Source organism: Lagopus leucura, unplaced genomic scaffold (assembly GCF_019238085.1).
Source record: "Lagopus leucura isolate 7727_CA_CO unplaced genomic scaffold, USGS_WTPT01 Super-Scaffold_100058, whole genome shotgun sequence".
Classification (NCBI taxonomy): domain Eukaryota; kingdom Metazoa; phylum Chordata; class Aves; order Galliformes; family Phasianidae; genus Lagopus; species Lagopus leucura.
The window spans coordinates 1,161,580-1,177,845 of NW_024962304.1; the positions used below are offsets into that span (position 1 = coordinate 1,161,580).

Sequence of the window (16,266 nt, forward strand, 5' to 3'; positions counted from 1 at the left end):
CATTCTTGGGCCCCTCACTACAAGAAAGACATTGAGGCCCTGGAGTATGCTCAGGGAAGGGCAGCAAAGCTGGTGAAGGGTCTGGAACATAAGCCTTATGAGGGAGGAGCTGAAGGAACTGGGATTGTCTAGTCTGGAGAAAAAGAGGCTCGCGGGAGATCTTAGTTGTAGAGAGTGCTACCTGAAAGGAGGTTGTAGTGAAATGAGCATCTTTTCCCAGGTAATTGGCAGCAGTACAACATGTAATGACTTGAAGTTGTGCCAGGGGAGGTTCTGGTTGGACATTAGGAAAAACATCATCTCTAAAGGACTGGTCAGGCCTTGGAATGGGCTACCCAGGGAAGAGGTTGAGTAACTGTCCCCGGAGCTCTTCAGGACACGTGCATGTCCTGAAGTACCAAGGAACGTGGTACTAAGGAACACAGTTTATTAGGCAGCATTGCTGGTAGGTGGACAGTTGGACTAGATGATCTTAGAGGTCTTTTCCAGCCTTATGATTCTGTGATACTGTGACTGAAGTGAACTGTAAAACAAGACCAAAATTTTCTTGGTGTAGACCTGTAGGATCCGTGTTCTAACCCACTAAATTGGTAAGTGGGTAAACTGGTAAGGGCTTTTAGAAATTTTTTTCTCTGTGAGAATTGATCTTTCAGGATAAGTAGGGTCCCTAAGCCAGCTCAGGATATTTCGGTTTCCAGAGCTTTCTGTGTTCATTCTTGCTAAATCAAATGCAGTATGATTCCGTGCTTTTACTACTGCTGAACTTGCTTTTTAAGAAAAGCAAGGTTCATTGTTCTGCCTTCTGCTTGGCATATCATGTATCTGCCGTTGTGCTTTCACAACTGGCTCTCCCTCGTTTTCATCAGCTCCACCTTCCTTGCTAATTCAGTAAATGCACCTCGGTCAGTGTTGTTCACCCAGCCATGAGTTGTTTTTGTTTTAAATTCAGGTTGTATCCATTTGTATTTTAAGTCACAGAGCAGGAGTGCAGATAAACTGTTTCTGAGGGTCATCTTTTTTGTCAAAGCCTTCCCACTTCTCTTCAGCGTGCTCATATCTTGACTTGATTCTCTGCACTCAGTATTTTCTTCATGTCAGCTGCCTTCATTTTTCCATGTGCAAGAGCTGAAAAGAAACTATAAGACTTATCACTGCACACTCAGTTTAAAACAAATGAAAAAACAATGATAAAACACCCTGCATCTTGTTTGCAACACAAAAAGATGTGAGATTTCAAATTAGAGAAAGCGTTCACTTCAGAAATATACTTGTGTTAGGGATGTGGTCTCTTATTTACAAAGTTGATGTCAGTACAGTAAGACTACTATGAAACTTTTCTTAGTAGATCATTAGTGTTTACAAAAGTTTACTTCAGCTTCCAGCGGAGAAGACTGTGTAGATGTACCAGGAAAATTTACCTTGTCTAGACTTAGCCTTTGTTTATGAGGCATCACTTGTTCATTTTGCACTAGCTGTTGCATTGCTGTACTGAGATTCCTGTCATTAGCTGCAGGAACTGTTTGCTCTAGCAAGATACGGGTAAAGCTGAAAACAAGAAGCCGTGGAACAGTGTTGAGAATCGGTAAAAGAATAAGCAGAGAGAGGTAAAAAAGCAGCACACTGAAACTTTATGCTCTCAGGTACTGTCATCTTTTGGAAAAATCCTTGAAATTAGGCATGCAAGTTAAAACCATGTCAGTTAAAAAAAGGCTTTTAGTGAGCACAGTTATGCATAACTTAAGAACATGTGAAAACTGCAATTTCCTTCCTTGTTTTGCTTAAGTGTTTAAATTCATCTGTATTTTTATATCTTTCTATCTGTGAGGAATAACTTTTGTTTTTCCAGTTGGCAGCTTAGTCATTGGTGCATGAATGAAGGTAGAAGGGTGTTCTGGTAGAGCTGCAGGTACTGCCCGTCGGAGTGGTACCTCGCCGAAAGAAGGCAGGAGTCAGCTCAAGTTTTAGAGCTCATTAAGGTAAACTAGGAACTGTTCAAACTGTACACCACTGAGCATAGCTGGGTATTGAAGTACTGTGAAATTAAGCATCTTCGCTTGTGCTCTTTCTTTTTTTTTAATGAGATGGGCCGAATTTAACTCCTGAAAAAAAGATGAACTGAAGATTTCCACACTATGTGTAGCTCATTAGTGTGTAATAATAATACAGAAAAACTGAACATTGTAACTTGCATAATTTGTTTATTAAATATCTTTGCTTGAGTTGAAAAGGGAAAAGGAATATTTCTCTTCTGGTTTGATATAATTTGTTGCGATTTTTGAATAACTTTTTTTATAAAACAGTAGTTGTGGATTCATTCTGATGGAATGTGGTAGAAATAAATGCCTACTATAGGCAGATTCTCTAGGTTTTGATTAGTTACATGTTTGTGCTGTGTGAAGTGTATGCTTGCTTGTTTGCTTCTAGTCTTGCTGTAAGGACGAGGTCATTTTACGTGAGTAAACTGGCTATACAGTTTAGTGACCTAGAACACTTCTGGACAGAAATCTCAGTGCTATAGAATGTTGTGTAATGGACCGTGGCTCAACTAAGCTATGTTCGGTTGGAGTTTTGAATTCATAATGATAACCTCACTTAAACTTAGGTGGTAATAATTAATTTGGAGGCATGTGATTATAGAAAGTGTCTTAGAAATCATAAATGACTAGTGCAAGTGATTACAGGGGCAAAATAGAATTCTTTCTTCTGCCTCTTTCCACCCCTTCAGAAATAAATGTGCTAGAGTGGAGGCTGTATCCTTTAGGATTTGTGAGATTTGAGAACTTGAACAAAAAATCTTTTAAAAAAAAACAAAACAAAAAAAAAAAAAAAACACAGAAGTAAAGACACGGAAGTAAAAAGTGAAAAGAGAATTTTTAAGTTGTCCTCCATCCTGCCCAAGCTAATACTTGTAGCTCTGTAGTGTTGTAAATTGCATCTTGTGGATTAGCTGGCAGTGGAAGAAGGTGTGTTGTTCTTGGCTCTCTTCATTTACGTGCCTTTCCTAAAGATGTTTCTGCATGACTTGAGAAATCTTAGACTGTTTTATATCTATAGAGCTGCCTGTAATTGGTAAGTGGGGATATGCGAAGAGTAAATAGACTTATTAGGTTATGAGACTCTGGGAGCCAAGTGCTGATAGCCTCTTTAAGAGTTGCTGATTGCTGAGTACAAGAGATCTGTTGAAATTCTTGATCAGACTTGCTGAAATACAGGAGAGTGGGAGGAAATAAGATCAAGAACAATAACAACAATAGAAAAAAATCTCCCACATCCAACCCAACAAAAACAAGGCTCCCTGGGATCTTGATCAGTTGGGAAAAGCCTGCAAGTTTTTAGTGGGTCAAGAAACGAGCAGCTTCAAATTCCATCTGTAATTATTTATACAGATACAGAAGTAAACTGTCTTAAAAACTATAGTCTGGAAATAAGTGGTTATGAGAGAATAGTGCATGGGCTGTATAGCTGTGAAGGCAGAAGTTGTATTGGGACGTCAAAATAAAGTAGTAGTTCTACTATATGACTGGAGACACTGTAAATCAGGCAGATTTCGGTGTGCTTGTCATATGATTCCTGAAAATTTACTCTCTATAGAACCTATCCAACGTGCATGTTATTTTCCTCATAAGGGATAGCTAAAAGAAATACAGCTTGGTATTAAAAGGTCAGTAAAACTCAAGCGACTGTTTTCAAGTGAGATCTGATGCCTTGCATGTGAGCTGTGTTCCACCCTGGGTAATGGAAAGGAGAGGGAGTAGCACATCTCTCTGTTCTGAAGTTTTGGGAGAAGTACAAGAACTGCTCTGAAAGCAGTGCCTCCTGTTTTATTATGTTGGCCCACAACATCTAGCAGCTTATTTTGCTGTATGGCAGTAGAGGATGAAACTTCCTGACAATGTTCCATTGTATTTTGGCAGCAGCGGGGCAGTGTGACAGAATGGCATCCTTGAGAGGGTTGTTGTAATGGTTTTAGCACCTTCTCTTAGCTAATTAAGGGATTAGTCTTCTGTTGTGAACTTTTATGCATTGACCAAGTATTTTGTAGGAGTTGGGACAAATGTTTATGTATTTGTTTGTTTTTCTTCACATATGTAGTATTTATTTTTACTAAACTACGTCATATTCGAGGCTGTTTACTTCTTACAGATAAGTAGGAGTAATGGTCAGTCACTTTTTATGGGTGCTGACAGAGTAATATATAGGTTCATGACTGTCATTTTTTGCTTACGTGGAGAGTTGAAGTAGTACCAGAATTTAAAAGTTGATTATCTTGGATTCTAGAGATGAAATTAATTAGCTTGCTTCCTCTTACAGCGCAATAGGATTGTAGGACTACTAGGACTTAGTGCAAGCTTGTGGGTGTGTAAATGCCCTTCAAACTGTGCCTCAAGAAGACCGAATAGCCGCTCTTGTACCTTTGAACTTGCTGGCTTTCATTGCAAAGCTGTGAAATTCCTTCATCATTACTTCTGTAGCACCCTTGTTTAGGACATTAAATATGAATAAGATATGATTTGTTTTACGCTTCAGCATGGTGCATTGTTCCAGTGTGTCTTTGTTATTAGTTTGAAATAATTGTAGAAACGCAAAGCAGAGTGTTATATGCCCTTTATAGGTTATATATTGCTTTTGTTCCTGTTTTTTCTCCCCCTAATCTTCCAAGTAATCGTTGCTCATGTAAAAGAAAAATTAGCTTTAGAAACAGATTGAAATGAGACAGTACTTGTTGCACAGATTGATGTAATGGAAATACTTCTAAATGTTGTCTTTTTTTTTACTTTGAAATGAGGTTTGAATGCTTAGAGATGACGGATAGTAAAGGCCTATGAGGTTTGTTAGCTTCTGTGTTACTGTGGAAAGGCTGATTCTTTGACTGAAAAACCTAAATGTTGTCATCCTTTCCCAGCCCTCCCCCACCTGTAATTTGCAAGGGGTCGTGCAGGGAGGGTATAAGGTAATACCGACCCTTGAAAACTGTGTGAAATCTCAAGTGGAGTGTGCATACTCTAGAAGTGGCTGTGACAAAGAACAGACGTCAAATTTTAGACGCTGGAAGAGCATCTTCACATTGCACTGCGAAGAGATGAAAACAAATAGTAAGGTTTATCAGGCCTCAGTGTGCCTTGTCTTTGAAGTTACGAAACACTGCATGTGATCCTGGCAGGTGCCAGCTCCATTATCGTAAGGCACTGTTTCTTTCTCTTTATCGTAATAATGTTTCACAGCAGATGGTCTGTAATGTCAGTTGATCCTTACTTATTACAAGTTGGTTACTTGTTAATTTTTTTTACCACGTTAACTGCTTTGACGCCTAGGGGAATCTCCTAATTCTGCACTGCTAATTCTAATTGCTGCAGAGGAGGACTTCTATAAAAGCAAATCTTTATTTTATGCACTCAATTAGTTTTCTTTGCATGTTCTCTTGCTCATACAAGCACGTCAGGAAAGTGATGTTCATTTACTTAACATAGAAATTCATATAGGCATGCATTTGCCAGATAAAAGTTCTTCCTAAAATACCTTGGATTTTAAGATTACCTGTGATAGAACCTCAAATCTGGAAAGGTTTAGTGATAAAAGAAGAAAAATAACGATACTGAATATCTTCTGGTTGTCTTAGATAACCACCGTGACGTTTGTTAAAGCCATGAGTTATAACTAAACATTGAGCTGAGTGAAGCACTAGGGTTTCCTTGTTGTATAGAAAGGAAACTCTTGTTAGTAGGATACTATCTGCTACTTGGAACAGTTGCTTCTATTGTCTTAGTAGCATTAGGTTTTTATGTCAGCAGCAGCGATAGAGCTATGTTCAGACTTTGGGCAGATCTGGACACTAATAGTCATATTTTATAGCACATTGATAAACTGCAGAATTGTTTCTTCTACTTCAGATCTCGTAATGGATTTCTTATCTGTGTGAATTATACCATTGATTTTCTCCTTTCCTCTAGCAGAATGTTTTATAATAAAAACGTTTTTCTTTTTTTCTCATGCAGATTATCTTCGTGGGAAACATCGCTGTTTGCATATAAAGAATCTCTTGCTGAGTTACTGCAACTGAGTGTAGAATGTTACGTTACTTGTGATTCTGATGGAGGAATAACCAGATCTCAGGCTGCTGCACTGGAAGACCTTACAGGAAATAAAAAATGTCATCTAATAGGAGTCAGAACCCACACGGACTTAAACAAATTGGTCTTGACCAGATATGGGACGACCTAAGAGCTGGAATTCAACAGGTTTACACCAGACAAAGCATGGCAAAATCCAGATATATGGAACTCTACACGTATCCTACTGTCTAAGTCAATTAATACTTTCATTGTTAGTATAAGATAGGTTTTTTTTTTTATATATTTAAACTCAAAATTGCTTTGTATTTGACTTAGTCACTTCTAGGAATATATTTTTATTTTGAAAATTAGCCTGTTCTGTTTAATTTGTCTGGCAAATAAGCCGAAACAATCTGTTGTCTGAAAAACTGTAATGTTGTATACGTCTGAGTTTCAGATCTGATTATGATCATCTTTGACAGAACAGATATTTAAAGTGATTCTATTAATAAGTCTAATTTTGAGTCAATGATACAGTGAAAGAAACAGAAAAAAATTTCTCCCTTTTTATGTTAGTTTTTGTCATTATGCTATGGATCTTATTTGCAGTCATGTCCAGTTACCTTGAAAATTTCTCCTTCCTTAACCTCAGAATAGTACTTTATTCTGAGTTGGTTTTATAACGTTCCAGCTACTTTGGGGATGTGCAATGGATTTATCTTGAATTTCTAGCTTGACTCTAAGAACTGTTGAAATTTTCCATCATCTCTTATGCTGGGAACTGTTGCTATCTGTGTCTACTAAGCTACTATTTGGAAGATTTCGAGCAACTTGTTTCTGTCAGGTGATGTGTAAAGGCCTTTAATTACTAATTTTAAGGAGAATTGTGCCTCTCTTTGTTTTACAGCTTCAGTGTTTGACTTCCAAACTTTGTTTGGAAACTGAGTAGTCCTACTTTTTTGCCCTGTTGAGGAAGACATATATAAATGGATTCGATGAGGAACCACAGTAAGATAAAACTTCTCACCAGACCTGTTTTGCATCTGTTGGTCAGTGTTTGCTTTACAAACCTATAATATAGCAGAGTAAGTGCTCCTTAAAAAGATTATAGTACAGCCAAGCATGTAGACAACTACGATTAAAGAAACAATAATTGAATAGATTTCCTCTCTTGCTTCAAGCAACTCTGATATTTTTCTTACTTTTTGAGGTATTTTGTATAGATTATTATTCTGATACATAAAACCATGTTCAAAGCTTTTTTGGTACATATTTGGAATTGCACATCAAGTTTTAGTCACTGTTAATTTATTCAAAAAGACAAGCTTTGAGGCTATAAGGTAATTGGATCTGTGATTCTGTGAGCTTTGTAAGAAGACAGAAGTTGGTTTTCTGTACATGTGATTACATGATCAGAATGGTTACAGAGTCCTATCTGTACCTGCCGACACTGTGCTCCTAAGGAGGAAAAAAACCTTGAACACTGAGTGTCCAGATTACTTCCTTAGTAGAGATGAGAAGATGGAATATCATTTGGTTTAGGATCAGCACTTTTCTAAGACTTGAGGTGACGGATTCCTTGTGGTGCTAATAGTGGTATTGTTCTTGACCAAGGGAAAGAAATCTACAAAGTCTGAAAAGCTTCATACATAATGCAACGTTGGAACGCCTCCTATTTTATTGTATTGGTCTGCAGGATCAGTGGCATGTGTTAGTATGGCAGTAGAGGCTGAAACTTCCTGACAGTATTCCATTGTATTTTGTTGCTCTGTGGCAAATGGCAGTTGGAGGGGCAGTCTGACAGAATGGCATCTGATTGGAAACTGTGTATGAAGTAAAGGTGTCATAGAATTCTTCCACATAGAAAAACTGGCATCCATTGACATTCGTGGACTCTTGCTGAACAGCAGTGCAGTCTATGCAGTGGATGTTGGTATGGTGAGTTGGTGGCTGGTACGTTTCAGCAGTGCTGATGGGGAATTCTTAGGAGCCTGCCATGCAGACTGTTGTTCATAGCTGGTGAAAGTGCATCATTAATGGTGATGATTATGTTGAAAAGCAGTGTTTTGTAGCTGAGAATGTGCTCTATCAAGTAGTGTTATTATGCTCTTGTAGTTTCCATGGAAGCAAATGAGCATTACTTTCGAGGTGACCTACATACTTAGTATTCTGTTATTCTTACAACATTTGCCTTTTTCTTCTCTACCTGATATTCCCAAATGTTCGTGGGATGAAAAAGAGGTATGTTGCACATTAGCTTCTCATTTCCTTCTTGCTGCTGCTTCAAGAGAAGCAGCAGGAAAGGCTGGGCCTGAAAAGTTTAAAGTAAGTTTTGTTTCTTTCATAAGTGAATTTGTTTAGTGTGTAATTCTGGTGGTTGACTTCTATTTGTGGATTAATTTAGTAATATGGTACTTCAGAATATTTGGCACTGATTAGGCTGAGTGTTGAAACAGCTGTGGTGATAAGAATGGAGTTTGCATTCTGTATCAACTGCATACGTCCAAAATGGTGCTTTAAAGGTTTCTGCCCTTTTGAATGCCGTGTATGAAACATTTGCTCAACAACTCCAGTAGATTGATAGACTTATTTTCAGGAGACTCTGACTATGAAAAAACTTGGATTGGAAAGCAAAGCAGATTTGTTTCAGCTGCAGCTGTACTGTCTGAAGATCAACCCTATTCTTTTTTTAAAAATGTTGGATCATGCAACACCAACTTTGGAAATTTTGTGGACAGTGTGGTCGTTTCTTCATCCTTCTTTTTTGTCTGCCTGTGCTTTCCCACTGTGTTGTGTTTTCTTTTATTTACTTGTTTTATTTTTATCTATTTATTTATTTGGACAAGATATTGCTTCTGAAATAACGTGTTTGATCTCTTTAATTCACAACGGGAGGGTAACCATTCATGTAAGCACAACTGCCCTTACTTCTGTCTGGCCAGAACTGAAATGAGGTGTGCAAGTTTTGTAGTGCTTTTTTTTTTTTTTTTTTTTTTTTTTCCCCAAATGAATCTTAGAAGGAGTTGAGTAGCTCAGACTGTTAGGATGCATGTCCAATTTCTTGTCTATTCTCTTTATTTAGAGAGTCTCCTGTGTGAAACACTGGATTCAATCTCTGAGTATGGGTCAGAGCTTGTATTCAAGATGGTATTTTTCTCTTTTTTTTTTCTTGTGGAAATAATACAGGGATTATTCCAAAGGTTTTCTCGATTTGAGAATGCTAGAGAGATGAACCAAGAAATCTTGTTTCTGAATGGTAGTTCGGAAGATCCTTATCCCTAATCTTACGAATCTAGATTAATTTATGCTTCTGATTTCAAGGTGATTTTTTTTTTTTTTTTTTTTTGTCAGATCAGACCATTACCAAATGTTTCTTAGTACTGTACATACTCATGTGGTTCTCTTTTGCTGTGCCGGAGCACCTCAGCAGTCCTATCTGTTCACCATTGCTTACAAACTTCTGATGAACTGTACTATAATTACATTCTTGTGCATGTTCTTTATTTCCTGTTGAGAATGTACAGTTTCCATTTAGAAAGAAAATTCTTTTAAAATGCTGCTTGCTCTCAAAGATGACTGTTTTCCCCCCGGCCCTCCGCAGTTGAAGTGAAGTACGTTATTTGGGCGCTTTTCTGTCTCTTACCCAGATAATTAGACTGTTCCTGGTACCAAAGAGCCCAGTAACTCCTGCAGCAATAATGTCTGAAGCTGTGTTATAAGCAAGAGTAGAATTACGTGGCAAGCATCAACTTCATCCAGGAAAGGTAAATAGTACCTTAATAGGTAAATAGGTAAATAGAAGATTAACTATATAGCATGTAGCATGGGTTATTGATTATCCATTGCATTAAATGTAAGTAATTGTAAGTAAGTATATAAGATGTAAGTAAGCATATCAAAAAAGGTTATTGTGATGTGTCTTTTGAAGTAGTTATTTCATCTCAGATGTTAGCAAAAAGAAAAACCTTAAATGATGGTATAGTGTATTAACATTTTAAATATGCCAGATGACTTAGGGTAATCTCCCCGTTCATAAAATAGAATACTAAATACATTCAGCGTGTTCTTACCTGTGGATAGTCAGTACCAGTTAAACATTCTGCCCAAGCAGCATCAAGTTATTCCCTTGGCAACTATTTGCTAAGGTCTCTGTACACATCTTTGTCCTAGGTCTTTCACTAGCAATCCTGTCTTTAGTAAGGTTTTTAATAAGCAGAAGTACTGATCACATGGACCTGATATTACTAGGCAGTACAGCATGGGTTTTTTTCCTCTGAGCAGGCTGTTAGTCTTTCTGCATAGAAAAAGATACCAGCTTGTTAGGACATGCAGTTCTTAAACCTCAGGAAGTGTTCCTTTTGAGATGCCTTCATTCAAAGCCATTCTTTCATTTCAGTGTTAAATTGTTTGAGGTTACTCTGGATATATCAAAGCAACCTCAGCTGTCTACTGTTGATCCTATTTAAATCCAATACAACGTTTGTTAGCATTTCTACCGGTTAATGCTTATGTGGAATGTGAAGATAGAAGTAATGGTACGTATGTATGCTTTTTGAAGGATCTACTACTACTTGTGCAGAAGTGCCGATATAACCGCATGGTCTTAGGTATTCTTGTGAAAACTGCTGCTTTGGATTGAAAGAAGTGCAGAGTATATTTATACTGGTGTGATCAGTTCCTTTAATTTTCTTCTCTGTGCTGATTGCTTCCTATTCTACTTGCTTCTATAGTAACCAAGAATATTCTGTAGAAAACAGACTTCTGCCAATTCAAGAACTTTAAGCCTAAAAACAGCCTCAGTTATGTTGGTTCTTACGTGTTCCAATAAAGACTGTAGACTTTATATACGTATTTATGTTTGAAAATGCCTTTTTTTTTCCTTGCATTTCAGTATTTCTCTGCAGTTCTCTTGAGCTTATACCATGTGGAGTGAAACAAAATGTTACCTGCTAGTCTTCAAATAGTTTTTGCTGGAAGTTTCTCAGATCTCAGACATACATTAACGTATCAGAGTTGTGCCTGAATTCCCATAGTATTCATTTTTATATATCATTCATTTATGCCTGAATTCTCATAGTAAATGCATGACTGATTCTGTAGCAGGTCCTGTCATACTCTGCCTCAGTCCTTCCTTGACTAAAGTGGGAATGGCTTAACAAAGCAGTAGTACGTCGTACAAAGACTGAAATGTGGGATTCTTTTTCTTCCTCCTTTTGCTTTGCTTAAGCTCTGTAGGGTATCTGCAAATTTCTGTTACTGAACTTAACACACGTAGAAGAGACTTGCTGATACCTCCCTGAAAAGAATTAACTCTTCTGGTTTTCTGTTTATTTTTGTGAGTTTTTTCTTTGGTTATTTTGTGGTACTTTGTTTTGTTTTTCCATTGCAACTCCTCAGAAGGTTGAAATTCAACTTGAAAGCACTTATTTTGAAAAGTGATGTGATCTTGACAACCTCATGATTTCAGGAAGTTGCACAGAATTTGATTAATGTGGTTAATAAGCAGTTTAAGTCATGTAGATGTGTCTACTTCTCTTGGAAACTTTAGGTACGCATGAGGTTGTGGTATAAAATTGGGTGCATCTGTGTTGAAATCAGTCTTTCTGAAGAAAATACGTGAAATAATTCTCTTTTTCAATAATAACTTGTATGCTTCCATTAGAGGTGGTTTTACGGGTATAGAAAACAATATTTTGTCAAAATTTTCAATTACTTCCTATATATACGTTATTCTTGCATAGCTTTGGAATAATTCACAAAAATGCAAATTTTTGACAAGCGTAGCCAAATCTGAAACTGTTCTACCCTGACTTACCCTTGAAATGACAGAGTACTCAGCGTGTAGCCAGCTGCTGCTGTTGGTTATAATCGAAATAACAAATTTATGCCTAAAACTGATTTTTATGTGAAAGGGATTAGAAGCGGCGGTAGAAACCAATTAGGAAGTTGTTTGGCTTTGTTGTTGTTGTGTACCTCCTCCTTTTCAGAAGCCTTAACGTAACTCTGCTCTGCTGTATAGCTTTGTACTATACTATTTCTACTTTCTCTTCAGTTCCTTTTATTTTTCATTTATCTGTTCCCCAAGCAGACATTGCAGCTATGCTGATTTTTCACAGCAATATGGAAAAGCTGTTGGGACCCAGCTGCCCCACTTAGGGGAATCCATTTAAAAGAAAATAGGAGTTCTGTGTTTACTTAAATTTAGGGACTCTACTTAAAATTAGGGAGTTCTCTGTACCGTCTACACAAAATCCAAGTGTTTTCCTGTTGTATTACAGAACTGATGCTTGTCTCCTGTAATTTTTCTTTGCGCCTGCTTCTTCAGGAAGAAACTCCTGCATGGAGTATTTTAGCATTTTTCTGAGGCAGAAGTTAGTTTAGAGGTGGCATGGCACGCTCAAGCTTCTGTTTTGGCGGTGTATTTGCAGTGCTGCTGAGCATGTTTCACTTTCCATGCTGACGAAAGTTGAGAACTGCTCAGCAAATGATGTGGGAAGAGGAAGATGGCCAATGTAACGGCAGTCACTTGGCCAGCCCAAATCGATGGTGGTGTGTGTGAGCTCCTGTACAACTGAAAAATCAGGTGGCAAAGATGAGGTGAAGCACTCGGGTGCGTTGTTATGTCAGGATGTTTTCCTTCAATGGAAACGATGATGTGCAGCGCCATGGATTCATTATGGAACAGTGCTGTGGGGAACACTTCTTCTGACCTGTTCTTTTTAAAGTAAAGATTCCCAAAAGCAGTGTATGTTGTACTGGAAGTGGTAAAACTAGTTTTTGTATCTGGATGCTTCTTCTGTCACATTTTAAAGAGCTTTAAGGAAAAATAAAGTTCTGAAAGATTTTTCATCTTAATTCACACAGTGCTGTATAAATTTTTAAGCTTCGTTTTGATCTCCCACCTCAAATTCTAATTTAGATAAGTAGATCTAATCTCCTTTTGCCATAAGAATGAGGTGGAAGTTAGAGATCAATCTGTTCATCCTGTAGGTGGTTTGCTTGTTTGCTAGTGTAAGCTTGAAGATAGCAGCCAGAAGCCTGAGGAGTGCAATTTCACTGTAATGCAGGCCATTGGTAAATTAACTTCTCTCCTTGTTATAGTGTGAGAATCACTATGTGAAAATATCCACAGAAGTATTTCCTAGCAGGTACTTTGCTGCAAGCAGAACTTAGAATCATGGAATCCTTAAGGTTGGAAGGACCAGTGAGATCATCTGGTCCAACCACCAGGCAGTATTTACCAAACCTGTAAGAATTACCCACTGTCATTTTATTCTTAGGCTTGCTCAAAGCCACTCGGTTTAGGAGAGCTAGGGGAAGGAGGATGCAAGATTCCAGCTGAGTGCTTATGAATCAAAGCCCTAAATTCCTCGTGCCACTGTGAAGGGTCTTCCCATATGCAATTCAGAGCACGCTACGTATTTTGAAGTTAAGCAGTGAGATAAGCCCTGGTTTTCTTCTTAGTGAGAATAGTGAGTTTTATATCCAGAGAAAAAATTGTACTGTGTAACATTACTCTCTTCAGTGGGGAATTCTGAAACAGGAGTGTAGATGGTGAAAGTAGTGGCAGTGCCAGGGAAGTAGAACAAACAAGTAGCTAGGAGCTGAAATAAATCACTTGTTTAGAAGGTTTAGCAGACTGCTCCTTTCAAGTTTATCAAAAAAGACTACAAGCCTCTTTCCCTGGAATGCAGAGTGCACTTGTAAGTGGGAAACTCAGTTTAAAATTCTCTTTTCTATTTTTTTTTATAGAAATTGCAAAGAAGTGGATGGTTTCTGAGATTTTTCTGCTTAAGTTTTACTGTTTAAAAATTAGAAGCAAGTCTGCTGCTTACAATGACTGTGATGCATCTTATATTGTAGGTTTCTCATTTCCTTGTTTTTAATTGTGCAGATGTCTTTTGTTTTCCTGTCCTAGTCTTTCAGAAGGGAAAGATACAAGTCAAAGCTCAGCAATACTATAATACTATACTGTACTATAGTACTGTACTAATTTCCTAATGTGTGGCATACCACAGGCAAAGCGTGTCTAGTGGTTAAAGCTTGGCTTGTTAGTTAGAATGAAAGTGAAAACCGTATTAGACCTTGCAGATTACTTACTGCAGTGTTATTCTAACAAGGGGGGTCACAGAGACAGCTGCCCTCAGACTCACAACAGAAGTGTAACTGCTTAGCACCTTCGTTCTTGTTGGCTAATAATTTATTGAGTGAATCATCAGAGTAACTTCTTGTAGCATCCAAGTCCATATCCAGTTGAATTTCAGTGTTAGTCTCCTTTTTTGTGGAATGCAGCTTCTTCCACTTTGCTTACTTGCATGAAGTGTTTCAAACAATGTGATTTCCACTTACTACTTTGGGATAACGTCAACAAACTGTACAGCTTTGTTTTCCTGGTGGTCTTGTTAAGTGGAGCATTATGTAAATTCAGGGTTTGTTTCAGTATTTGCTGTAAACTCTGCAGTGTTCTGTGCATTCTGCTACTGGTAATTCTGCTTAAAATTATTTTTCCTAGCTTTGTTTTTTATTTTCCATTGGTTAGTGTGTCTTGTAATGTATTATGGTTAGGTCATTTATGACCATATGAAAACAGCTTCTTGAAATTAACATTATTGGTTTTTCTTTTTAATTCTTAATAGCTCATACTCACACAGATATTCCTTAACTTCCTTGTTAGTCATGTTTATAACTACTGTACTAGTGTACACCAGTCCAATCAAGCACGAGGAGCTGGAGTACCTCCTTCTAAATCAAAAAAAGGTCAAACACCTGGAGGTGCTCAGTTTGTGGGTTTGGAATTGTACAAACGACTAAAAGAATTCCTGAAGAACTACTTGACGAATCTCCTTAAGGTAAGATATGGAGTGGTATTTGTAGGAAGATGGGCCGAGTTGAGGAGAAAACTCATACCTGCAGAATTAGAACTGTACGCGGTCATCACAAGTAAATTGAATTAACTTAAACTTGTTTTATCTCAGTTATTCTGTTTAGCTTTAGAAGGTATTGTAGGATCTACCTTGGTGCGAGCTTTTGTTCCCTAATCCTGCAGAGGAGCTGTGTATGTGGGTTGTTCAAGTAGAAGCAAACACCCACTGGAGCTGTCCTGCAACAAGTATAGCCGGACTTCCTGATCACTTAACTAGCTGTTAGTAATCCTGAGGGGATGGCTGCCTGTAATGTTGAAAATGTCTGATGTTAGACACTAACTTGCTAACTACTAATAAGGCTGCTTTTACAAAGCAGAGAGCAATTTCTAGTTATTTTTGAGAAGGTGTTCAATATTAAGGTTTTAGCTTCTAGGATTTTAATTTCAAGCAACAATAAAAGAAGGCTTGGAGTCTCCTGTAAGTATGCAGCTGTGTAAACTAATTACAAGACAGTCGGCTCCCAGTTCTATCCTGGATGCATTCCTATTTTATTGCCATGATCATTCAAACTGTTTTCATTTATTACCTGACAAATTTCTGTAGGAGACCTTATACGTGTATGCTCATTTGTTTCAGCCACCCAAGTAGTAGCATAGGAGTGGGTGAAGAGGTTATTTTTCTGAATATTTTGTCCTGGTACATTTTACGGATCACACTCATCAGTCTAGCTGTCTGTTTCCAGTATGCTTTTCTTCTGTGGGTGGTTTTCTGTATGCTATTTTTATTTATCTATTTTTTTCTTTGGTTAGGAAGTGCCATTTTTGTTTTGTGCTTTATTACTGCGAGAATAAATTCATTATCCCTTGTTGTTCCTTATAAATTATTGCTTAGTGTAGATATATTGTACACCTGTACATGTCTCTTTTGCACTTTACCTACAGTACTGGCGAACTTATTGTTTTTTTAGGATGGTGAGGATTTGATGGATGAAAGTGTGCTGAAATTCTACACTCAACAGTGGGAAGATTATAGGTTTTCAAGCAAAGTACTCAATGGGATATGTGCCTACCTCAATCGACACTGGGTTCGTCGTGAGTGTGATGAAGGTCGTAAAGGAATATATGAAATTTATTCGGTAGGTCACTTTCTGAAGCGAGTGATTTGCTCGTTCTGTCTGCTGGCATTTGTTGTATTGGTATTACCATTGCTCCTGGAAGTTCAGTGTTTGTAGGAAGTTCACAGAAGTTTTAAAGTGGGCATCATTGGACAGTTTGACGAAAGAAGTTTGACTCCTTTCAGTGTCCTCTTAGGATACCCTTCCCTTCCCCCCACCAACTCAGTATATATGTAGA

The 16,266-nt window shown here is 37.8% G+C and overlaps 1 protein-coding gene across 1 annotated transcript in view; it reads left to right on the plus strand.

Moving 5' to 3' along the window:
* The window catches only part of CUL1 (cullin 1), a 45,882-nt gene that overhangs the window by 4,586 nt on the left and 25,030 nt on the right, over positions 1–16,266 (plus strand). Inside the window, exons 2-4 of the mRNA XM_042886510.1 lie at positions 5,994–6,286; positions 14,725–14,899; positions 15,882–16,049. Of these exons, the coding sequence (XP_042742444.1) occupies positions 6,147–6,286; positions 14,725–14,899; positions 15,882–16,049 (483 nt within the window). The 5' untranslated portion in view covers positions 5,994–6,146. The remainder of the gene's footprint in view (positions 1–5,993; positions 6,287–14,724; positions 14,900–15,881; positions 16,050–16,266) is intronic.